Source organism: Saimiri boliviensis, chromosome 15, assembly GCF_048565385.1.
Source record: "Saimiri boliviensis isolate mSaiBol1 chromosome 15, mSaiBol1.pri, whole genome shotgun sequence".
NCBI lineage: Eukaryota > Metazoa > Chordata > Mammalia > Primates > Cebidae > Saimiri > Saimiri boliviensis.
The window spans coordinates 81,484,666-81,509,268 of record NC_133463.1 but is presented as its reverse complement, the minus strand read 5'-3'; the positions used below and the strand labels follow the sequence as shown (position 1 = coordinate 81,509,268).

The following is a 24,603-nucleotide window of genomic DNA, read 5'->3' as shown; positions in this document are numbered from 1 at the left end:
ATTCTTCTGTATCGACAGGGCCAGCAAAGAGCAAAGCACACAATGCACGCTTCTTTTAATACTATTTAGTGTGCTTTACATATTCTTTCCTCTTTTTACTATTTATTTGTGAGGAGTTTCTCTTGCTTCATAGATAAGGAAACTGGGGCTTAGAGAGATTCAATCACTTGCCCAGCCTATTCTAAAATGGATTAAATTCCTTGATGTCTTTTACAACAGTTCACTGAGCACATGACTCATGCCATCACTTATTGATGCCTTGGGATTGTGGAACATCAGTTAGTTCCCGGAACTAACTAAGACTGTGGGTGCCCGTAAGGTTTTTATTGACTGCGACGGGTGTTCAGCCCACTCGGACTTGGGTGACCTGCTTTTGTATCTTTCATCTGGTTTTTAATTTTTCCACCTCCTTCTCTGCTGCCTGGCTGGCCTCTGCTATCAATAAGCCTGCTTCGGGTAGCTTCCTCTCCCTTTGTATGGAATGGACTAAGAAATCTACACTGTTAGGGTTGTGTGAAAAACGAGAACAGTGAGGCTTAGGCTGGGATCTGGGGACACTCGTTACAGAATATAACGTATTTAACAGGGCATGGGCTTCATGCCAGCTTGTCTTTCTCCTCAGAAGTCATTTTTGCTCAGTCCTACATTTAGAAAGAACCCAGATTCAGCTAGAAATTGGCTCTCTGAACACAGAGGATGCCTTTGCATTCCAATTTTGTCAGTAGGGGTGATTGAGAGCTCTGCAATATGCTTTTGATAATAAAATGCTCTGGCCATTTCCCCTAAATCCCATTTTCCTCAAAATTCAGCTACCTGATATCCTAAGAAATTGCCCTAACATCTATATATTCATCTTAATCTGAGGCACCCACAGGTCTCCACAACCTAAGTTCCAATTTTGAAACAAATATGCTTCAGGTTAGTGTTCTTAGAAAGAATGCGTGTGACAATTATATTTTTATTGGAATGGAGTCTCCCCTCGACTTTTATTATACTCTCATCATGTATTTTGGGGTGCAGTGGATGAGAGAGATTTGGCCAGGAGGTATCAAAAGAGGCATTCACTTCATTCGCCGCAGCCGTCTGCACATCTGCTCATACAGCTCAGCATACACCGTGTGCTGTGCTAGGCTTGGGAGACACAGAAAAGTATAACACACCTTTTCTGCTTTAGAGAAGCTGGGTTTTCAATCAAGTTACAGCATAAGTTGAAAACATAAATGGAAAAAAATTAAGGGGCTAAGCAGTCTATAATTGAGGTAAAAGAGCATTCAACTGAGTATAAATAGCGACACTATAAGTATAGATAGTTTTCTTTACATTTGCTGTTTTAAATAAGGATTAAATAAATTAAATATACGAACACGCATATTGACATTAATTCTTACTGCAGCCTTGCTGATTACCCCCAGTTTATGAAGAAACTCAGCTAATAATAGATGTGTTTAGTAAGTGCTTAATGTTCTGAATTTATTAAGTGCTTAGTGTTCTAAGCTCTATTTTAAAATTTTGTAGGCAATGTGCATCCCACTGAGGAGTAAGTACTATTATTTTCTATAGCTGGAGAAACAGGCTCAGATGGGCCTAGTAAGGAATAAAGTCTATCAAGATCCACTTGAGGCCCAACATCAGGACTGTTTCCACTGCATCTGCAGCCTCCCTTACACTTCTTTTTCCTCCTCTTGGTTCCTAAGGCAGCTGGCAATAGACACTCTGTCCATCCATCCAGTCCCTGCTTACTCAGTCCTTCACATGTGCCTGCTTCTGAGCTAGGCTCAGAGGATGCAGTTACAGTCCCTGACCTCACAGTACTCAGTCTCCTTGGGGATGTAGAAAATCACTGACTACATGAGTGAGTGAACAAATGAATGCCAAAAACTTCATTTTATATTTACATGAGGTGTCTTTCAGCCTGAATACATTGGCAGCCTTTGAGTTCTAAAATTTGTGTTTCTAAGCCCATTTCCAAACTTTTGAGCCATTTTAATTTCTGTATATAAAATATCAGCCCTGTTTTCCACCATCTGCACATTTATTGAACGTGCTCGATGCTCCATCATTCTCTCGTAACAGCTGCATGTACAAGAGAAGCCACCAAATCCAGTACAGTAAGTGACTTTGCTGATGGTTTATTACCTTAAGGAGAAAAGTCTTAAAACAGAGAAACTGAGCAATGAAAATCCTTCATATTGAGCAAACATGTTCCACACTACACAAATCATGAGAAAAATGAAACTATTGTAAAACATGACAGATTACCCAAGTGTTATTTTTCTTCTATTGGAAAATTCTAAGACATTTCCTTGTGTGTAGTTTTTTAGTTACAAAAATGGCAGTAGGAATATTTAAATATGAAATCACAGTTTGAAAATAGATACATACATACATACATATATATATATATACACACATGCAGAGATACATAGTTGACTGTTAGGATTTCCAGATATGCAGGATTATCACTGTGGCTGCTTTGCATCGAGACAAGTTTGTAAAAAGCAGTGACATAGTTCAACATAATAGGAGCCGAATTACTTCCCCATAATTTCTATGGACACAGAGTACAAAGCTAGCAAGATTATAGACAATCATATCATTTGAATCCACTTTCTTTGATCACTCTCTGAATCATTTTTAAAGTTAAAATCACAGCTATTGTCAGTAAAACGCCTCTTAGAAAGATCATGCCTTTTGATTTGGAGGACAGAATAGGCGTAGCACCAGAGGAGATGGCTCAGGTATCAGACCATCCTGAGTTTCCAGTCTTGGTCTGCTGTTCACTGGCTGGTAAGACCTTGAGGAAACTACTAAACTTCTCAGACTCAGATGATAATGCCATGTTCTTTAGGTTTGCTGTGAGGGTTAAATGAGATATGGCAGAAAAGCACCTTCCACAAGGCTTGGTGTGAGCTAAGCACTTATCAAGTGCTAATAATAAGGTTTAGTACGATTTACGTTGGTGAATTCAGGTCTCTCTGCCTTTCCCACACCTAAGCACACCTGCATGATTCATTCTAAGTACTCATGTAAATTTCCTCAGCAAAGGATAATCCTTAGTGTACCTTGCCTTTGTCTCAGAACATATAGTTAACAACGGACCAGAGAGGTGATGATCTATTTGGTCTATTTGAAGCCCCTTGTAGAGGTGACTCTCCAATAGGAGTCATTCAAGTCTTTTCTAGAGGCCTCTGCAAGAGCAGGGGCTGGTAGAACAAGCTAATATTTGGGCTCTAACTTTTTGGTGGCTGACTTCTCAGAACATCTGAGTCTCAGATTTAAAAGTCACCATTTATAAAATGGTGAAGAGACGCATACTCAAAATTTCTAGAATAACTAAATAAGGTAATGAACTTTGCATAGTGCTTGGTACCAAGTTAACAATCAATGAAGATTTTTCTATTATATTTGTTATTAGTAATTTTTATTGAATCAGGCCACACCATTGCAGGGAAATTCTGACTGTTAGAAAGAACTTTGTTAAATTGGATCCAAATTTCCTTCTCCATGGCTTCAACCCATGGGTCTGAGACTTGCCCTCTGGGCTCTGCATAAGATATTTCCATTTCTCAAAACTGGTGGTGCCTGAGTGAATCTGGCCACCTTCTCCTACCAATTGCCAAGAATAATCCCTAGTTTCTCCAACCAGGCTTCCTGTGATCTTTGAAAGCTAATTTCAGTTTCCCAAATTGAGATGAAAATTCAGTAAGAACCTAGCTTTTGGATTTCCACTGAATTTCAAATGGAATGAGCTGTCATCTAGCCTTGTAATTTGTAGACAGTAGGTGTTTTCACTCTAAGAAAATCTAATATGATCCACACTGACTTACAGAAGAGATCATTCATGGGGTGAATTCTCTTTATACAAGAATTCTTGCATATGTATAGACAAATATATGTATATATGCATATGCATTTCTTTAAAATATTAAATGTCTTTTTTGCTATGGCACTTAATATAAAATTTTGACTATTAAAATTATATTTTCATTTAGCTTTGGAAGAAGAGAGCTTCAGAATAAAAGTAGGAACACATGCATAGCTTCCGGTATTCATCAAGTATTTAATGAGTACCACTGTATACCTTGCACTGGACTAGGCTTCACAGAGGTCACAGTAAGGGGGGTGTATTCCCAGTCCTTTTCCTGTTTAGGAATCTCTCTGCACACTGCACATAGTTCCCTGTGAATAATTACACAACATTCAACATGCAGCACTGGGTAAACAGAATCATCTTTTAAATGTGTGATGAGAACTGGTTCTGATTGGAAAGAGGAGATAAGCTATAGAGGATTCGTGGATTTTTGTCTGTTCCATATGTTTTGGATGCTTAAGCCCTTAAATTATCAGAAAATCAGATACTCTTATCTTTTGAAAAGAAGCTGGAAAGACAATAAGAGGCAAAAATGACAGTGAAAATCAAGCCATTTATTCCAAGATGTGTTCCTATTCTGACACATTTGGAAACTCTTTAAAAAAGGGGGGGAAATATGGGTTATAAAGACAGTCCAATTTCTATCTGAATACTAACTTTCCCACTCACCAACTAGGTGACTCTGGGCAAGCTTTCTCACCTCTCTGAGCTTCCATTTCACATTTGTAAAAACAGAAATAATAATGGGAACTTCTCAATATTGTCGTGAAGATTTAGTGAGCTAATATACACAAAGCACTGAGAACAATGGCACAGAAAAGATCCTAAATAAAAGAATTATAATAGTAAATACTATTTTTTACTAACAAAATAAATAATAGCCTGATTTTCATTAACAATAACCTTTGCCTTTTAGCTTCAACCTAATCAGCTTTAAACCCTTGTTCAGTCTACAGTATTTCTGTTTCTAAACAACTGGTAAACCTCTATCTTCATACCAGAAAACTGGCCATTTGGTCAGCAGAACCGAAGGCCGTGAAATGAGTCTCTTCATTAGATGTGTCCTGAGCATGGGAACCACTGGAGTCCCATAGCCTCCAGCTCTAGAGGCCACCCAGGCTGCTACCAAGTAGATTCACTTCTTAGTTTGACCCACACCCCAACCTGAACTTGTCTTGGTCATTTCAGTGGGTCTGGCATGGTCTGCAGCTGGGTCTCCCAAGGCTCTGTAAGAGTAGAAAAATGTTTCAGGGCACCACTCTCAGGGACGAGACAGGCCAGTTCAGAGGCCCTGGCAATTTCTATGAGCCCCAAGCAGAACACGGGAGAAGATTCAAGGAAGAGCCCGGCCAACTGCCCACAGCACTGCCAGTCAGCAGCTGATGCGGTGTGAGGGTCGATCGGTCCTTCTGACATGGGCTGACCTTGCCCTGTCTCTGGAGTATTAACTGGGGACTTTTCCCATCACTAAGAATGTTTATCAAATTTTATTTCTGACTGGGATAAATCTAATCTGTACCTTCATAGCGTAGGGCGAAGAGAGACTTAGCCTCCGCAGTACTCAGGTTAATGGATACAACTTTCTGTTAAAAATCAAAACCAAACAACTATTCACCTCACTTGGCAAATGTTTGATGATCTTGGGGTGCATACATATTTGGAATCTGGCTTGTTTTGGTTTGCTGAGGTCAGAATTACCCATTACAGTACCACTTGGCAGGCTCCAAATAATAGACGATTCTATTGTTCTAAATCCCGTCTATCCATCTGAATGGGCCCAAAGAGTCTTGTGATATGGCATCTAAAGAAGAAATCAGTGATATTGGAAGTCTGCCGATTTCGTTTCTTGGGAGTTAGGCAAGATCCAGGACTTCTAGTGACTTGGAAAGGCGGGATCAGGCCTGGATGTAGTCCAGAACAGCTAGCAACAGGCATTTTTCTTTAGAGTAGATGCTTAATATTGCCAGGGAGAAAACTCATAGTATGGGCCTAGCAGCCCCATCATGGATCATTTGGGTGGTTAGAGACGGAAAAGGAGGCCAAGGGTCCAGATCAAGGTAACTAGGAATGAGTGGAAAACTGACAGAACAAGGCTCAATGCTGAGAAGTTACTGGCCCTAATGGCTGACTGCTTTGCAGGCGTTAGGCCAGCCCCCAAGACCCAAGATTTGTGCCTGCCTAGTTGGCAATTTCTGAGAAGTCAGGGTAGGATTCCAAGTCAGCAAAGATGTCATTGGGATTCCTACAGGTCAGGTTGCAGAAGCAGGCATTAATCCATAGGACCTGGCGGGAAAAGCCAAGCCCATCAGGACACTGGAAGGACACATTGATGGTCTTGGACTTGTAGGGGATGCAGCACCTGTTGTCCATGCAAACCCCACAGTACTTGGGTCGATAGGAGCGTGTGCTGACGCAGCCCGCCAGGGTGAAGTTCGTGGGTGCCTCTGGCTGGTACACAGCCAGACACTTCTTCCCTGCCTGAAGGAAAGAAAAGGAGCTTTTAGTGGGGGTGCTCAGAGAATGGACAACCACTTTCTTCCCTTGAGCCCCCACTATTTCCCTTCTCACTATCTGGGAGCACTCGACTTTACTTTCAGCTTCACAGCATCCTCCCAGGAGGGACAACAGCAAACACAGTGAGACCCCGCGTACTGCACAGGGGTAGACGGAGGACCACAGAGAAAAATGCTTTCTTTGGGTTGTATCTCACAGCCTGCAGTTTCTCTTGCCTAGGCCCAGTCATTCATCATGGTTACACCAACACGGGGAGCCTGTGTAACTCCTTCATCCAAGCAAGCTTCCCTGGCTAGCTAGCGGCAGAACTGGCACCGGGACTCCACACTCAGGAGACACACTTTGCCCCAATCTCCCTGCCCGCCTTTGCCTCTCATACACACCTTTAATATGCAACTTATTCAAATGGATTGACATTATTTAAAGGTAGCTCCACCTCCACTTGAGATGTGGTGTTGCTTCAGCATCTCTGTGGTATAATTTCATGCCTAGTACAGAGCAGGCACTTACTAAACCCATTGGATTGAGGGCTCTCGGGGCCTACTATGTACCAGCACCATGCTAGATCCAGGCTGTACAATAGCATAGAGCTTGCCCAATTTGGAAAACCCTCTTAGGGCACATAATTCTGGGGGAAAAAATGGTTGGAAATCAAAATTGGCTTGGACTTGCATTATCTGGTCCAGTAATGGTAGAGCCATCTCACTCAGTTGAGGACCCTGGCTCTCATTTTTCTGCAGCTGGTAACTTTGCCATGTTATGTTTTCAGTTAAGAGGTGTCTATGGAATGCCTACTGTATACCAAGCACAGAAAATACAAAGGCTAGTATACAGGGAAAAAGAATCCGAGAGGAAGAAGGAGGGAGAAGAACAGAAGGAGAAAAAAGAAAAATGGATCCAGTTGAATAATATAGAGATGACTGGAGAAGATGTCTGGGGATGAGGAGTGATGTTGGGTGTCTGGAGAGGATCACAGGGAGCTGTGCTGTCTTTTCTACACAAGAGGCTTTTGCTTTGTTTTTCATATGACAAAAGGCTGACCACTCCTATGGCATGAGCGAGGGGGACTTGAATTAGATAAATAACACCCACTTCTAACTCTGAGGCTGGGGCTCAAGCTAATGTGGCCCAATTTTTTTTTAATGCTCTATTTTAATTATCTTGGACTCCCAAAGCTGAAAGGGATTTCAGAGATCAACTCTAATATCTTAATGATGAGGGAATGGGGGCTCAGAGATGAGCGGAGATTGGCCACAGTCATGTGCAATTAATGCAAGTAGACATTTGACTCTAGGGTTCCTGAGCCTCATGTAGGGCTCCCTATATCACCCAGTGTGGCTGCTCTGTGTTGGCCGCTGGTGTGGGAGTGGAGGGAGGGTGGAAATTGGTAAGAAGCCCTCAAAATCATTATAGAAGACCACTCCTGAGGGTCCCTGAGGTTTCTCTCGAGTGACCCTGATTCGAATGATAACTACCAAAGCTTCCATTGAGTTAAATTCACAATGCACCAGCCTGCTAACCTGCATTATCCCGAAGAGCTGGTATACCAGGCCTACCAGGTGGGCTTAATTATTCCCACGTTACAAATGCTCCCCACGGGGACGTTCAGGAGCCAGACTCAAACCCAGGTTTGTCGGCCTGTGCAGTCCAGACGTCCAGCCCTGCTCTGGACCCACCTTGATGAGCGCACGGAGGTCCAGATCGCATGGCCGCAGGTTGCAGAGGCGGCTCTCTTGCTCGGGCCAGCACTGGGCGTTAGCATTGGATATCCGAGTGGAGATCCCCAGGCCGCAGCTGGTGGAACACGGGCTCCAGGAGCTTGTGTGGGCGATGCAGTTCCTGTGCCACAGCTCCGCCTCACCCACAGCGTCTGTGTGTGGGGACCAGAATCTGCATGAGTCTAGAGCTCCCAGCAGCCCCAACCCTCCCCTTCACGACATTGAGGTTTGGGGTCCCCAGAACTCAGAGGAACAGGGAGAAGTTGGCTGTCCCTCCCCACCGGCCAGCAAGTTGGTTTCTAACCAGCAAAGATACCCAGGGAGTGGAGGACATGTTCTCAGGTCCTTGTATTTTTCTGATCAAGAGAGGCAGTGTGGAAGCATGGGAGCAAACCCATCTTTACAGACAGGTAAACCCACGTTCAAATTCTGCTCCACCACCTACAAGCTGTGTGAGCTTAGATAACCCACCTGGGCCTGTCTCCTTATTAGAACAATAACAACTGCACCTGCCTGTGGGGCTAGCAACACAGTAATAGGGCCTACATTTTTACTCAGTATGCATCAAGCCTCTTCCTAGGCGCTGGAACTAGGACTTTTTTTTTTTTTTTTGAGATAGAGTTTTGCTGTTGTTACCCAGGCTGGAGTACAATGGTGCTACTGTAACCACTGCCTCCAGGGTTTTAGGCTATTCTCTTGCCTCACCCTCCCAAGTAGCTGGGATTACAGGCATGCCCGTCTAATTTTGTATTTCTAGTAGAGACGAGGTTTCACCACGTTGGTCAGGCTGGTCTCGAACTCCTGACCTCAGGTAATCTGCCCGCCTCGGCCTTCCAAGGTCCTGGGATTACAGGCATGAGCCACAGCTTCTGGCTGGGAATAAGACTTTTAAAAGACATTTCCCTGCCTCTGAGGAGATAAAGTTTATTTGGAGGAAGTTTTAAGTCAAGTAGCTCCATCCCAGCACCTAACATTTTGTGTCAGTGATGCTGAGGACATACAGGGCTGCGTGCGGTGGTTCACACCTGTAATCCCAGCACTTTGGGAGGCTGGGAAGGGCAAATCATGAGGTCAGGAGTTTGAGACTAGTCTGGCCAACATGGTGAAATACTATCTCTACTAAAAATACAAAAAATTAGCTGGGTGTGGTGGTATGCGCCTGTAATCCCAGCTGCTCAGGAGGCTGAGGCAGGAAAATCACATGAACCTGGGAGGCAGAGGTTGTAGTGAGCCGAGATCACGCCACTGTGCTCCAGCCTGGGCTAAAGGGTGAGACTCTGTTTCAAAAATAAATAAATAATTAAAATAAAGAGGACATACAGGCTTCAGAGTCACCAGGGTTCAACTGGCAGCGCTGCCACCTGCTGGCTCTGTAACTTCCGGTAAGCTAGCTCACACCTCCGTGCCTCAGGACGCCCACCCGCAGGCGGGGTTGACTATAGCATCCCTTTCCAGGGCTGTGATACAAAAGATGACTTCAGGCCTACGAAAGCACCCAAGCTGTCCTGGCCTTTAGTAACCTAAGCCCTTGGTTAATGCGACTCTGTGGTCTTTGACTGTCAGCCGACTCAGCTACCCACTCTTGGATGGTCCTATTGATGCATGTATCCCCAGCGTCTAGAAGACGATAGGTGTTCTCTATGTGAAAAATGGAAAATGGTGGTGAGCTCAAGACCGAGGCAGGTAAAAAGCTGTAAAGACAGAGTACTGCCCACGGAAAGACGGAACAAGACGCAGAGGAGAGGAGGCCTGTCCCATCTGAACACACATGTGCATGAGCACAGGAAGGAACAGGCAGAGAGGGAAGGGAAGGGATGGAAATACAGACGTTCTGGGAAAAAAGAGAGAGAAAGAGAGGAGGAGAGAGAAAAAGTGTGAGAGAGAAAGAAACAGGAGGAAAGTAATAAAAGTAAAAAAAAAAGAATGAAGGGAAGGAAAGGGGAAAAGAGGAACACAGGAAAGCAGAGAAATCTAACTAGGATTAGAAGGAGAGAGAGGAAAGGTAAGTCAGTTCCTCTAAGCTTATAGGTATCAGGGAACATTGTTGAATCACTGAGTGAGAGAGGGAGAGACTTGGAAAGGGAGGATCCCAGGACAGGAGGGGCAGGCGGGAGGAGCTGGGGCTGCAAGCATCTTGGGAGGCCGTGGGGAGGGATTTGTCTAGGAGGATAAAAAGGCTTTGGTTTTTGGGTCGCCTCAGCTAGGCAGGGCCTCTGCTTGTGCTCGGTCAGAACGGGGTCACTGGGTCACACACAAAGGGTGGACAGCTTCTGCCTCCCTGCTCCCCCCGTGACCCTCGTGTGGCCCTGCTGGGGAGGCGGTGGTGGGACAGCTGCCTTGCTGCCCTGGGGCTGCTGGGGACAAAGCTTTTCTGGAGGCCTCCTCCTGTCCACACAGGATTTCTTCTCCACCTGGCAATTTTGTCTCCTAGGGTGCATTTGGCAATGTCTGGAGGGGATTTTGGTTGTCACAGCTCTGAGGAAAAGGGTGCTACTGGCACCTAGCGCACAGAGGCCAGGGATTAGATTGCTAGGATTTGGTAGCTATGCACAGATTGCTGCTAAACATCCTCTCATGCACATGGCAACCCACCACAAAAATTCTCTCATACAAGATGTCGACAGTGCCGAGGTTGGGAAATCCTGCCCTACATTGTCCCTGAGCAATCGCCAGCACTTAGAATAATATATTAAAAAAGGTACCAATACTCGCGGAACTCCCACTCTATTGCCATTTTTCTACTGCTCTCCACCGCTTGCCTGGTAAGCACTTTCCTCTAGAAACGTCCTCATCCACTGTTTTTCATGGCATCAGATGCTCCTGGTTTTCCCCATACATCCCTCCTCTCTGTTTCTCCAGGCCTCCTTCTCCTGTTCACCCTTCACATGTCAGCATTCCCAGACCTCTGCCTCAGGCCCCCTCTGTCTCACTCTGCATGTTACCCTCAGACCATCCCAGCCATCACCACCAGCAGTTTCAAGCAGATGACTTCAGAACACTCCTGTTTCCTCTCCTTTCTCCCAATGAAGAGAAACTGGAAGCTCCTCTTTAAGATCCCATGGCCAGGCACTCTGCCTTAAACTCAGTCTGTTTCAAACAAAGCAGATCTCCCTTGGCCCAAATGTGCTCCTTCTCTTGTATTTGATCCTAGGCAATGGCAAGCTCTGGGAGTCAGTCTCTGGCCCTCTCTCTTCTTCACCCCATGCATTAGATTGACATTAAGATCTTCAGTCTTACTCAAGCAATGCCTCTTACGTCCATTCCTTCTTCACTGCCTCTACTCCCTCAGATCCTCATTAGCTCATCCATACTTCCACCCATCCATCCATCCATCCATTCATCCATCCATCCATCATTGACCTATTTGTCCATCATCTATCCATCCAATCATCCATTTATTTATACATCCATCTATCTATGCATCCATCTATCCATTCATCAATTCATCCATCTATCTGTCCATCCATCCATCATTCACCCATTTGTCCATCATCTATCCATCCAATCAACCATTTATTTTATACATCCATCTATCTATTCATCATCCATCCACTCATCAATGCATCCATTAATCTATCCATCCAGTAATCCGTCTGTCCACTCATCTACTTATTTATCCATCCATCCATCCATCCATACATACATCTATTCATCCATCCATCTACCTATCCATCTATTTATATACCTGTCCATCAATTCATATATCCATCCACTCATCAATCCACCCATCTATTTATACATCCATCCATCCATTCATCCATCCATCCATCCATTCATCCATCCATCCATCATTGACCTATTTGTCCATCATCTATCCATTCATCATCCACCATCATCTATACATCCACTCATCCATCTATTCATGCAGTCATTCATTTGTCTATTCATTCATCCATCTATTCACCCATCCATTCATCCACCCATCTATCCATCCATCCACCCATCTATCTATTCATCCATCCATCTACCCACCCACCACTATGACAAACATTAATTGGGTACCTGCTAAGTGTATGGCACTGGGCTAGATTTCAGTAAGCGGCTATGAAACAATTGGACCTGTCCCCACCCTCTTTTTCCAGGGCTTCCTCTTACCTGGTTTGCCTGGCTAAAGTCTCACCTGCCCACCCATCTTCCTAGCAAGGGGGAAGCCTGAAGTCATCATGAAGCTTCTACTAGACCCGTCTCCTCTTGCTCATACCTCCTCTCCCAGTTACCCACACACCTACTCTTCCATCACCCATTCCTAACTCTTTAGTAGAATAATAATGGATTGCACTTTTAAGACTTTGTTCTTTACAAAGCACTCCTCATTTTATGCTGGGAGGATCCCACAGGACAGGCTGAACAGATGGGATTATTTCTGTCTTACAGATGGGGAAATAAGGTCTCAAGGGAGATGTGACTTTCTCAAGGTCACAAAGCTGGTAAGCAGTAGACTGGGGAATGAGTCATTCTGTGGTGGTCAGAGCTCCAGGAGGGTCCACAACCCATTTTGTAGGGTCCCGATCCCAGCCCACCCGGACCCACACCCACCGATGGCTCCTGTGTCACGGGGCGCGGTCTTGCGCGGCCTCCTGGCGTCGTCCTCGCACACCCACTGCTCACAGCAGTGGCCGGGTATGTTCACCCGCCGCGGGTGAGGGCACCAGAGGCGCGGGGGACGCGCGCGGAGGCAGAGCGGCGTGCAGCCCACCGCGCCGTCGATGCACGTGCAGCTGTACTTGCAGTTAGGCTGGAAGGACTGGCCGTTGCTGTAGCGCACCCCGTCCAGGACGCAGCCCACACCGACCACCTCTGCAAACACAGGTGGCGGGTCAGGCCCAGGGGCCTTGGTGTCCCTTTATAGGGGCTCCATGTGGACCATGCCCCGATCCTGGGGATGGCTCCCAGCATGGAGGAGGAACAGAAGCACAAGGGCAACGGCAGGGAGGCATGAGAGCGCATGGCACAGGGCTGAGTGTTTGGCTCAGCAAAGGGAGTGCGGGAGTTCCTTTACAGCTTTGGCCAGCACCCAGGGAGCTAAAGGGCGCAGCATTCCGAGGGGCTTGCTTCCTGCAGGGTCCCCAGCACCAGGCTGACAAATACCTGCCGCTAGGGCTCATGGTTCTGAGGGTGACCGACTTAAAACAAGCCAGAACACTTCCAAACACGTGTTCCGTTCATTCCGTACACATTTAGGAGCCTTCCAGAGGCTGGGGACTCAACAGTGGACAAAACAGGCAAAAGTCACGCTCTCGAAGAACTTACACTGTGGAAAGGTCACATGGAACGTGGACAGTCTCAGCTGTTTGGGAGGAAAGTGTAGCAGGGAGGGGAAGTTGGGAGTGGGGAGACAGTGGCAAATTTATTAATAGCTGTTTCCCTGTTTAGAAAAAAAAGTGCAACTCACTGCCAGAGCTCCTTTAATTTTATATAGACATGCTCTTTGAGATTGTAGCAAATCTGACTGATTTTCGATGTGAAAACAAAATATAAAAATGTTTCTTTGAGTTTTTTCTAAACAGAACGTCAGAATTGCCTGAATCATCAGAATAATCTATTTCAGAAAAATTGGATTCATCAAATGAATCTCAGCCAACTGCTGGAGAACAATTACGCATAGGGATGCCAGGTTTTCTAGGATTCAATATTTTCAGTGATCGAGACTTAGTGTATTTTGTCAATGGAAACACCGCTACTAAAAACACAATGCAGTAAATGAATGATGTGTTTTGTTTTCCAAGTTGATATTCTAGAATGATGTAAATAGAATAATAAAAGTGAGGTATTTTGTGGCAGTTATTTTGGGGTAAAGGCTGTGACCTCAAGTGCTGCCAGTGAGCATCCTCAGCGCAAATGGGAAAAGGGTTAAATCGGGTGGGTGGGGAAGTCCTCACCAGGTGTCCATACTCAGCAAAGCCTGAAAGAGGATGAGGAAATAAGCCCACCCAGGGATTGGGGGAGGAGCTTTCCAGGTAGGGAGGGGCCTGCTTAGGTAAAAAGGCCTGGAGTGGGAGCAGGTCTGGACTGTGGGAAGGGTATGGGGAGGAGAGACAAAAGAGAAAAGGGAAATAGAGGAGCTCAGAGAAGGCTTCCTGGCAGACTCAGAGGAAGGTGCAAAGCTGTTAGAGCCTAGAACTGTGCCTGGCACATAGTACGTGCTCATTAAGCAACTGCTGAATGAATGACACAAAGTTCGCTCTGCAAGAATACTCATGAGCTGAGTTGAGATCAGAGGGTAAAGGTAGTATGGGGGACCACCCCGAGACCCAGGTGAGAGGGAGGGGTCTGAAGCCGGAAAGAGAAGAGCTTGAGCTCGGCTTCCAGACAGATTTGGAAGGAGAGCTGCCAGGACTTGCTGACAGAGGGGCTGTGTCGGGGAGAGGAGTGGGGTCAAGAAGGAAGAAGATGCTTTGTCCTCCTTGGACAAGCGGGATTTGGGCTGGGTGGACTCAAGTGATCTTCACTGCACGCGAGACACCTGGTTGACAACCGAGCAGCCATGTGAAGTTAATTATGCAAGCTTGTAGTTCCAGGGAGTGCTGGGGACTTCTGAGCCAGATGTCACCCTTGACGCCGCACTCTCTCTGGAGGACAGCTTCCGGAAATGCAGGCAGAGAGCCCCCGGGCATCATGAGTGACCACCCAAGGAGGAACAGTTTGGAATCTGCCAACAGTTCTGTCCTTCAGAGTTTGCCTGAAGGTGGCTATTAATAGTAGTAACAATCCTAACATCTAGCAGCCCTGAGGGCTTTCTAGACCGCCTGTTATTGGATACTGGGTCTCCTCTGTATTGTGCTTATTGCATTACTTATTTTATTCTATACAGAAACACTATCACATTGTCGTCTTCATCTTTATATATAGCAAAACAAAGTTACAACAAGGTGAAGACACATCGCGTCCAAAGTGACCACAGCGGGAATCAGAATCCTGGTTTGTGTGAACCCTGCTGTGGCTGTTTTTCCTGGGGTGCGGTTATTCATGCAAAAGGTGCAGAAAGGAAAGACGCTAACATCAACTGACCCTCTGATCTAGTGCCAGGCACCATCTGATACATTATCTCATTCAGTTCTCCCAATAACTTCAGGAAGAGAATTTTATTTTCCTCCTTTGACGGACAGGAAAGCTCTCCAAGAGGTTAAATGATTCAGTTGTTCAAGGTCATGACGCTGCTGAATGATACAGCTGGGACTCAAACCCAGGGGACCTGACTCCACAGCCCATTTCCTTCTACCAGACACCAGTGAAGGAGGGGACAGTGGAAAGAAAAAAAAAAAAAAACAGAGGAAGCGCTGGGTTGAATCACTCATCTTTGCATTCTGAGTCACCCTGCCTCTGCCTGCACGCTGTCTCTCCAGGAAGGGAGGGTGTGTGTGTGTGTGTGTGTGTGTGTGTTGGGGAAAAGGGATTGGGCTAAGCCCAGGGCTCTGCCCCAGTATCGGAGACTTTGAAGGCAGAAGTCAGTGCTGGCTGCCTGGAGTCCCCAGCACAGTGACTCTCCCCACCAGCTGCACAGGGGAACCCCAAGGAAACCTGAGGAGCTTTTAAAAGTTGTGATACTGGCTGGCACAGTGGCTCATGCCTGCAATCCCATCACTTTGGAAGGCCAAGGTGGGTGGATCACCTGAGGTCAGGAGTTCGAGACCAGCCTGGCCAACATGGTGAAACCCCGTCTCTACTAAGAAATACAGAAATTAGCTGTGCGTGCTGGCACGCACTTGTAATCCCAGCTACTCAGGAAGCTGAGCAGAAGAATCGCTTGAACCCAGGAGTCAGAGGTTGCAGTCAGTCGAGATAGCGCCATTTGCACTCCAGCCTGGGCAACGAGAGTGAAACTCCATCTCAGGGAAGAAAAATGTGATGCCCATGATGGACCTCAGAATATGGGAGTGGACCTGGGTGTCAGTATTTTTCTTCCATTAATCTCCATAGTTTTAAAGTTCCCCAGGTGAATCCTGTTTGCAGCTAAGGTTGAGAACCACCGCATCTAAAACGTGCTCCAGTCTCTCTCCTTGGAGCTTTGGGTGGGGAAGTGGGGTGCTCCTTCTGGCTCTGACCAGCCTGCTCACCACAGGCTAGTGGGACACATAGGGTTACAGATGGTCCCATCAGCCAACTCTTTCACTTTCTAACTCATCAAAAGTGAGATGATGAAGTCAGTTGGGTTTCCTTCAGTACCTCCTATCTAATCTCAGATTTGCAAGTGCAGGTGTGATCTAGTTAGTTTTCCTCTTATTGAAGTACTTTCAGGAATTCAAGTCAACTTGCTCTGCCATCAGGCCTTCCCTCCCTTCCCACACTTCCCATGGACTATCAGCCCCACTGCCAGCAGGGACAGTGGATCACGCCTGTCGTAGCCCTGTTTGAGATTTCTCCCTCATCTGTGTTTATTGTGTGAAGAATCAATGGAGGGAGGGACGGGGTGAGCTCTACTCTTTATTCAGCTCCTGCCATGTAGCAGGCACTTGACATTCCAGTCACCCAGAGATATAAACCTTCTTTGTCACGAAGGAACTGAGACTTCAAATTACCTAAAGTCATAGTACTAGTGAGGGATGATGATGCTGGGATTCGAGCTCAGTTGTCTAGGTCCAAAGACCACACCTGACTTTACTACTCCATCATGCGTCAGTATGGGGGATCTAGGCCTGGAGCTAGACCTGCTCCCTCCTCTGAAGGTGGCCGTGGATAAGAGTGAAATAACTTTCCTTGCAAACCAAGAACAGCCAGTTACTTTCTTTTCTTTTTTTCTTTTTGCATTTTCTTATTTACTCTACAACAACTACATGAGGTTGGTTTTATCAAGCTCCTGAAGTGATGTGCATACGGTCACGTAGCTAGCAAGTGGGAGAGCCAGGATGTACAACCCAAGTCTGTCTGCCTGTAAATGTCATAATCCTTCCACCAAACCACACTGCCCTCAGGCCTGACCCAGCTGTATTTAAAAGTAGTGTTTGTGCAACTGAAATAGCCAAACGATGTAACTCAGAGGTCACCTTCTGCCCACAGATGTATTTAGTTTGGCTCACAGAGCGGTTTAAAAATATTTCTGAACGTATTGCCAATGTTTACAAATCATACACAAACTTATATATCTAGATTCTCTTGAAAACTAAGCATGCCAAACAAGACCTAGCTTTTTTTCTGCTTGGCCATAGTGGCTGGGCCCAGTAGGGTGATCTCTGAGAGCCAGAGCTTGCACACACCAGATTGCCATTGCCCCCATCATCCTCTGTTTGGTTATATAAGCCAGGGTTGCAATTGCTCATTTTTATTACCTGCCTTGTCCTGATCTAATTACATGCAAATCTTCAAGGATAGATTTAGCCTGTCCTGGGAACTGTCCATTGGCTTAGCTGACCATTTGCAGAAAGAGTGTTTTTTAGAGGGACCCTTTGTTCTGTGTTCCCTCTGGCCCAAAAGTACCTTCTTCTGCACACCCCACACTCTCTTCTTTCTTGCATTAGGGTCTCATGAATTCAGATACTAAGGCAGCGCTTCTGGGAACATGTTCAACAGAGCACTAGTGAGTTGTGGGCACATGTATGCATGTGATGTCTATATGTGTAACTGTGTGTGTGTGTGTGTGTGTGTGTGTGTGTGTAGTGTAGTGTAATGAGTGGGTAAGAATCTACCAGAATGGAAAAATTTAGTGTTAAATATGTTTGAAAAAAACATTATTATGAAGCTTATGATAGCTCTCTTTTGGAATTTGGCAATGGACATGAACATTTGAAGCCTCCAAGAATTTCTATAGCTCCTGTTTAGCTTTATTTATCTCAGTGTTTGCAAAACTTCGTGACCAGGGAACCAGTGTGTGTAAAATTGATCACAATCTCCCTTGGCCTACGTTTTTTTTTTTTTTTTTTTTTTTTTCAAATAAAAGGAAAGGAAGTACACAGAAGCCCATGGCGTTGGGAAGTTAAGTGGCTGTGCTGGGTGAGGGCAGGGCCTAAGATGTGAAGAGACGGGGTGAGGAGGACAGGGAAGGTGGTTTCCAGGCCGCTGGTGGAGAAGGCAGGCAGAACAAGCAGTTTCTGGGTTCACACAATCTCTGGATCCAGAGCAGAATGTCTATAAACGTGTAGTGCCTGACAGATGACAAGATCTCAACATAGCTTTAGAGATTAATGCAAGGCAGTGAACAGAATTATCTTTCTAATGACCTTGAAAAACCATTTTCACAGGGGGAATAAATTATGAAACAGATCCATATAACAGGAGGTGGGTCTAGTGTAAGAAGACCAGGCCAGGTGTCCCTGGGTTACGGGGAGGGAACAGATGACTGACAGTATATTAACAGCAATTCTTGAACTTCAGCATGCATGAGAATCACCTGGGAGTCTTGTTAAAGGTATAGAACCCCATTACCACTTCCAGAGAATTTAATTCAACAAGTCTGGGTGGGGTTTAGGAATAACATTTTTAACCAACGCATCAGATGATTCTGAGCAGGTGATGCTGCAAGTTTTCTTTGAACATCCTGCTTATGTGGCTGCTAATGAGTTTCAGTAAAAGAAGAAAAACTAGAAAGATGGGAAAGTGGGATGGTTATTCACAGAAAGCCGAAGACACAATGATTGGTGTGAAAGTTGAAGCATGAAACGATGATAAAAGAAAAGAAACTGTCGTAAATTAACCATGAGGTTCAGATAAAATAACATTGCCTGACTGCAAATGATGTACATAACCCTCACTGACAATCCACCTCAGGAAATACAATGATTAGCTGAGGATGAGAGATCATGTTACATGTGACTACGTGATGGGTGTAAATGGAGTCATAGTTAAGGGCAAGGTTTGATTCGGCACTAAGGGAAGAAGGGAGTTTTTGGTTTATGAAACTTCAGGGAAGTTTTCAGAAGTTAGGCTGCTGCATCATAATGCCTGGTTACTTCTCTTAATCTGATGAGTCATGTATTTTGAGTAATGCTTACACAATTCAAGGGAATACAAGTCCAGACAGAAGCGGGAGGTCAGAAAGTTTCATAAAAGAGTTGTCTGGGAACGAAAAAGGGCAGGATACCCATGATGGAGCACTTGAAGACCAAAGAAAACAATGACCAACAACAATCTTACCTCCGAACAGGAGAATATCGTAATAGACCAAAAATAAAGAAAAAGCAAAGACAATGAGAAAGTCCAGGAAAAACAAAACGCATCCTAAGTAAGGAAATTCAAACAAGTACATGATCTCTTACTGCAGTGGACAATATTTACATAGTCATAATATTATAAATACTGATGATTGTATAACCAAAAATTATGACAATGATATTTGGAAGGTAGGGATATATCAGGTGGTGTTGGGGAGCTAAATCATCAGTGATCATAGAAAATTAATAGCTTATACAAAATCAATATATCAGGGCAATTAAGATATAGCAGGAGACATGCATTTTATGGTAGTAACTATCAGAAGAAATAACGAGAAAATTCAAGTGACTGTAATAACTGGGAAATTGAGAAATGTCGGTAGCCGGTGGGAAGGGCTGACTGCAGGCTGCTGGTTTTCATTCTTTCAAGACTACTGGATTTTTAAAACCATATTGTTTTAATTTACAATATTACCAAAATATCTGAAGTCCTGCAGTACTGGTGTGTCCTGGTAGGCCATGGGCATTTTTTAAAAGGTCCTACCACTAAGAGAACAAAATCAGGCTTAGGTATTTCATGGCGTCTCCCTCTTCCCTGGGAACAGCCATGAGTGTGCCTCTAGGACTGAGAATAAAGCAAGATGCGAAGTTCTGGAAGCAGGAGGATTGCAGGCATCCTTCCCTCCCCTTCCCAGGAAGGACACAGCCTCTGGCCTCTGACCATGGGGTATACTTTCTGCTAAACAGAAGCCTGGCCAGGTGAAAGGCTGTGGGGGTCCCAAGGCAGAGGGGTTTGGGGCCAGAGCTGGGGTTGCCAGGGGCTGGTCAGAAGGTATGGAGGGGCTCACTTACGTGCACACACTCCTATTGCGTACCTCGGGCGGTCCCCGCTGTAGTCACAGTAGAGGCCCCGGTGGGGGTCACAAATGGCAGCCTCTGTGCAGTTGTCTCCAAGCTGCTGAGCACACATCTTACAGCACTCACAGCCATCTGTGATGAGGCTGACCCCCAGCGGGCAGCGGGGTGGGGATGGTGGGCACTCACATGGCCACTTGCAGAATTGTGGGCGCGAGGAGGTGTCCTCCAGCGGAGCTGGGGTAAAGTCCATGGTCGTGAGGGTGGGCGAGAAGGCCTGCCGAGGAAGAGCAGCAGGGAAGGGGGGCTGCTGAGGCAAGGGTGTCAACGCCTGAAGGGCCCGGCCATTGCATTTCTATCCTCATTCTGTTCAAAAGGTTTTCAAAAAAATTACTTTGCTATCATGCTTTTGATGGCCAAACATCTCCTTTCTTCTCAATATAACAAATAAAACAGGAGCCAATATGCAGCGAAGTTAAACCAATTGCCCAAATCCCTCTGCTGGTCAGTGGCAGAGCCCAGATGCCACCTCAGCCCCTGCTCCTGTCCTTTCTTGAGTGATTGTCCCAGCAGCCCCGAGGTAAGTGAGGTGGCCTTACAGGGAGGAAGCCGAGGCCCTGAGCAGGTAGAAACTGGCTGCACGGGGCGCGGATCACACGGCTCTTCTGTGAGCCCTGCAGGGACGGCTCCTTTGCTCACTGAGAGTCCTTAAGGCCTCTCTGAGTCAGAGGGCTCCTACCTCACACCGGTTTCAGCCCACTGACCTACTGTTATTTTTTTCCCCTCTGAGTATTGGAAAGGGCTGGCATGGTGCAGCAGCAGGGGTCCAACTTTCTAGCTCCTGGGAGCTGCATGGGCCCTGGCCCGTGAGGAGTTAGTCCTGCTTCCTTTGCCAGCATAAGCCCTGCATGGAGGAGCCTTTTTATTTTGTTCTCAGGGCAATGAGACTCCCCCCCACACCCCCGACACACTCCACTCCACCAACCCGCACTCCTCCCGCATTCCCATTCCCAACCCCCACACACAGCTTCATCTTTATTCTGGCACATGTGATGAACGTAAAAACAGGTCAGCTGGGAAGGGACACCAAGGCCCGAAGAGCTGCCCAGGCCCGAGGAACAGCAGACGGACGTGCCTGGGTGTCGCGGTGCAGGAGCTTCAAGCTGCCTGTATCTCCGGCACGCAGTCACCTGCCGGCCCATCTGGCTGCCTCCCTGAATCCCATCTGTGCCCCTCGCTCTATCTTGAAGGAGACCTTGGCCTACGAGAGGAAGAGAATCGCCTGAGGACACAGGCGCCGGGGCTGGAGCAGGCTGTGAGTCAGTCTTCCCACTCCAGAGCGGGCCATGGAGCATTCTGTCCAGGGCTTCTCATCCTTGACATCTGAGTTCTGAGGCAAGCAGAGGTGAACCCAGGGCTTCTGTGGGGCTGGGGCAGGGGCCTGGCTGGGCTCTGGGCTGCTCCCTCCATCTGAGAGCAGAGAAGCCTGCTTTGTGGGGTTACAGATCTGCCTTCCACTCTGAGCGCCAGGCTCTGGTGCTAAACTCTGCAGACAGATTCTTCCCTCCTTTACAGGAAAGGAAAGCAAGATCCAAAGAGACTGATGGACGCTCCCGGGATGACACAGTTCACGGGAAGGCCAAGACGCGAACTAACCTCCCAAGTCGCATTGCAAGACCATTCACTTTTGCCACCTCCGGGTTCTTTCACTCAACAAACATTTGCGGAGTTAGGTCATAGTCTTTCTTAAGTTTTAAACATTTCAGGATAAATTTTAAAAGCCTGACTGGGGAGCCCACAGCTTCTGGGAGAAGCAAGCCTTAGAGGCGATTTACTACATACAATTCGAGGCATTGACTCTGCAAATTGCTGGGCATCTGAGGGAGGCCAGGAAACTTGCTGAGCACCAGGGCAATAATCGCTCTACCCAGGTGGGTGGGGTCTGCTCTTGTACCTTGGAGGACCAAGGATGAGGAAAGTGATTGAGATGAATTTCTGAATTAGCCTGACTTGGCTCTGAACCTGGCACACAATAAATGCAGTAAATATCGGTGCAATAAATAGTTCTTGCAAGTCAACAGACGAAACCCAACTTGAAGCTCATCACCCATAGGCTGGATTTCAGGACGTGGTCAAATCCACCCTTTCCCTTCCTCACGGCCGCTGTGATGCAGCTCCCTGTGGCTGAGAGGCTCTTCCTATCTTTTGTAAAAAGATAGGGCCCCGTTTCTCTGGGCAAACTCTCCTGACCGCTGACCTACATGTGCCTCGCTTTCCCTTAAGCTGCTAGGCAGGCTCAGCAATGAGACATTTGTGTGTGTTTGGAGGTGGATGCCTGTGAACTCCATGGAATGAGGGCAGGGGAGGGGCAGCCACCCATAGAGTGCCTGCACAGTGCCAGTCTTCGTTAGGAACACATGGGTGCTTCTCTGTTAGGGCCCAGACAGACACCAGAATGGCCAAAAAGATCTTGCCTGCAGTCCCCTGCAGGGAGGAAGGCTCTATGTGCGATGTGGCCTTGGAAGGCCTTGCTGCTGGGGAGCAGAGAGCTCTCGGGGCTGGCAACGCTGGGTGGCATTCACCTGGGAGGCGACAGTTAGCCTGCCCTTGCTTGTGTTTCCTCAAAACACAATAGGATGCAAACCCCTACATTTCCAAATCAGTAAACACATAGACACACTCTCTCTCTCTTACACACACACACACACACACACCCCTTTTTTGACTTTTAGGAGAGACGTTTCCCTATCAGGCCATGCCCTAGAAGCCTCAGAGCCTTGTGAGCACTAGCAGACCATCTCTGAGAGTTCCCACAATCAGGATGTGCTCTCAGCAGAGGAAATGAAGGTGCCCTCTCCTCCAGGAAAGCTTCCCTGCTCTTACCTCGCTCACTGAAATGTGAACTTAGAAAGGGCAAGGCCCAGGCCTTGGGTCTCCTGTGCACCTGAAACAGCACAGGGCACACAGTAGGGCTCCATATGTGTGGATTGGTGAAATGGATGGATGGGGGATTGTCGGCTAAAAGGGCTTTGACCAAGTCTTTGATAGTCAAGGCATCACGTACTGGACCCTCTCCTCAGGGCACTAAGTTTGGGTGTCAAGAAAAGAGCATACAACTTGAAACGGTCCGATGTGAGTTATTTCCATGTGGCCTCGAACAGCATTTTCATCCTTCTGAGCCTCAGCCTTCCCATCTGTGATATGGGCACAATCACGCTCACCTCCCTTTGGGGGCAGTTGGGAGGGTGAAGGGACACTGTGGATGTGGCAGCACTAGGTAGGGCCTGGCACATGGCACATGGCACACAGAAGCCTGTCTCCTCTTACACTCATTCAGTTGTGGGTTCTCCCTACCCCCACTGTGCCCAGAACAGAGCTGGGGGTCTGGACCCTTTGAGCTGAGCTGGCATGGGCTGGAACCGGGTGGATATCCCACTCCTGGGATCACTATCCATCCTCCTATCTCCATCCAAAGTTAAAGATGCCCAGAAGGAAGCTTCCTTTCTAAGTGCCTGCCTGGAGGTATCAGGGCAGGCAGCTGGTTAGGGCAGACTGCAGAGAAGGCCTCCTTTGGACAGGGAAACCACTTATGGCATCCCCGGGCAGAGGAGAGAAGGGCTGTGGGCAGTCGGCTGAGCCAGCCTTTGTGGTTGGCACCATCTAGTGGTGGAAAACCTCCCTGACTCAGGCCAGGGGAGAAGGTGCTGGACAAGAGCGGCGCAGGGAGAAAACCTCTGGACCCCAGGGCCTGAAGCCTCCTGGGTTTGGTGTGTGAGCCTCTGAGTGCCAGCTACCTTGCCCAGCATTGACACCTAGGGCGTGTGTCTGCAGGCCTCAAGTGAGTCCAGACTCCTGATAATTGATCAATCCTAGCCTCTCTACGTGAGTACAAGGGAAAACAGATGACTGGCCTGAGGTGGCGTCCGCCCTCATGCACTGACAGTTGAGCTGGGGATGTGCATGCTGACTGAGTCATTCTAGGGACAGATGATTATTGAATCCCTTCTATGCAGCAGGCTTCGTGCCAGACTGGGAGGAGACAGAGGTGCATAAGACAGAGCCCCTGACTGGCTCTCCACCTAGTGAGGCCAACAGACACATAATCAATGATTGCAATTCAGTGCGATCAATGCTGTGACAATGGCGTCCACTCACTTATTTATCTCCCCTTTCATTTAGTTTTTCAACACATCTGTAGTCAGTTTTTTTTTTTTTTTTTTTTTTTTTTTTTTTTTGAGACGGAGTTTCGCTCTTGTTACCCAGGCTGGAGTGCAATGGCGCGATCTCGGCTCACCGCAACCTCCGCCTCCTGGGTTCAGGCAATTCTCCTGCCTCAGCTTTTGTATTTTAAGTAGAGACGGGGTTTCACCATGATGACCAGGATGGTCTCCATCTCTCGACCTCGTGATCCACCCGCCTCGGCCTCCCAAAGTGCTGGGATTACAGGCTTGAGCCACCGCGCCCGGTTGTAGTCAGCTTTTATCAGGTGCTGGACATGTAGTGTGAGAACCAAACAGACCTGCCTGTGGGATGACAGGGCGCGGCTGGGCTGTGTGTGTGCTGG

General features: G+C 46.9%; 1 protein-coding gene across 1 annotated transcript in view; it reads right to left on the bottom strand.

Moving 5' to 3' along the window:
• Positions 1-2,113: 2,113 nt before the first annotated feature.
• CCN4 (cellular communication network factor 4) overlaps positions 2,114-24,603 on the bottom strand; it is a 39,893-nt gene continuing 17,403 nt past the window's right edge. Inside the window, exons 2-5 of the mRNA XM_003933693.4 lie at positions 20,037-20,316; positions 12,640-12,900; positions 8,062-8,255; positions 2,114-6,349 (exon numbers count right to left, since the gene is read on the bottom strand). Of these exons, the coding sequence (XP_003933742.2) occupies positions 6,050-6,349; positions 8,062-8,255; positions 12,640-12,900; positions 20,037-20,316 (1,035 nt within the window). The 3' untranslated portion in view covers positions 2,114-6,049. The remainder of the gene's footprint in view (positions 6,350-8,061; positions 8,256-12,639; positions 12,901-20,036; positions 20,317-24,603) is intronic.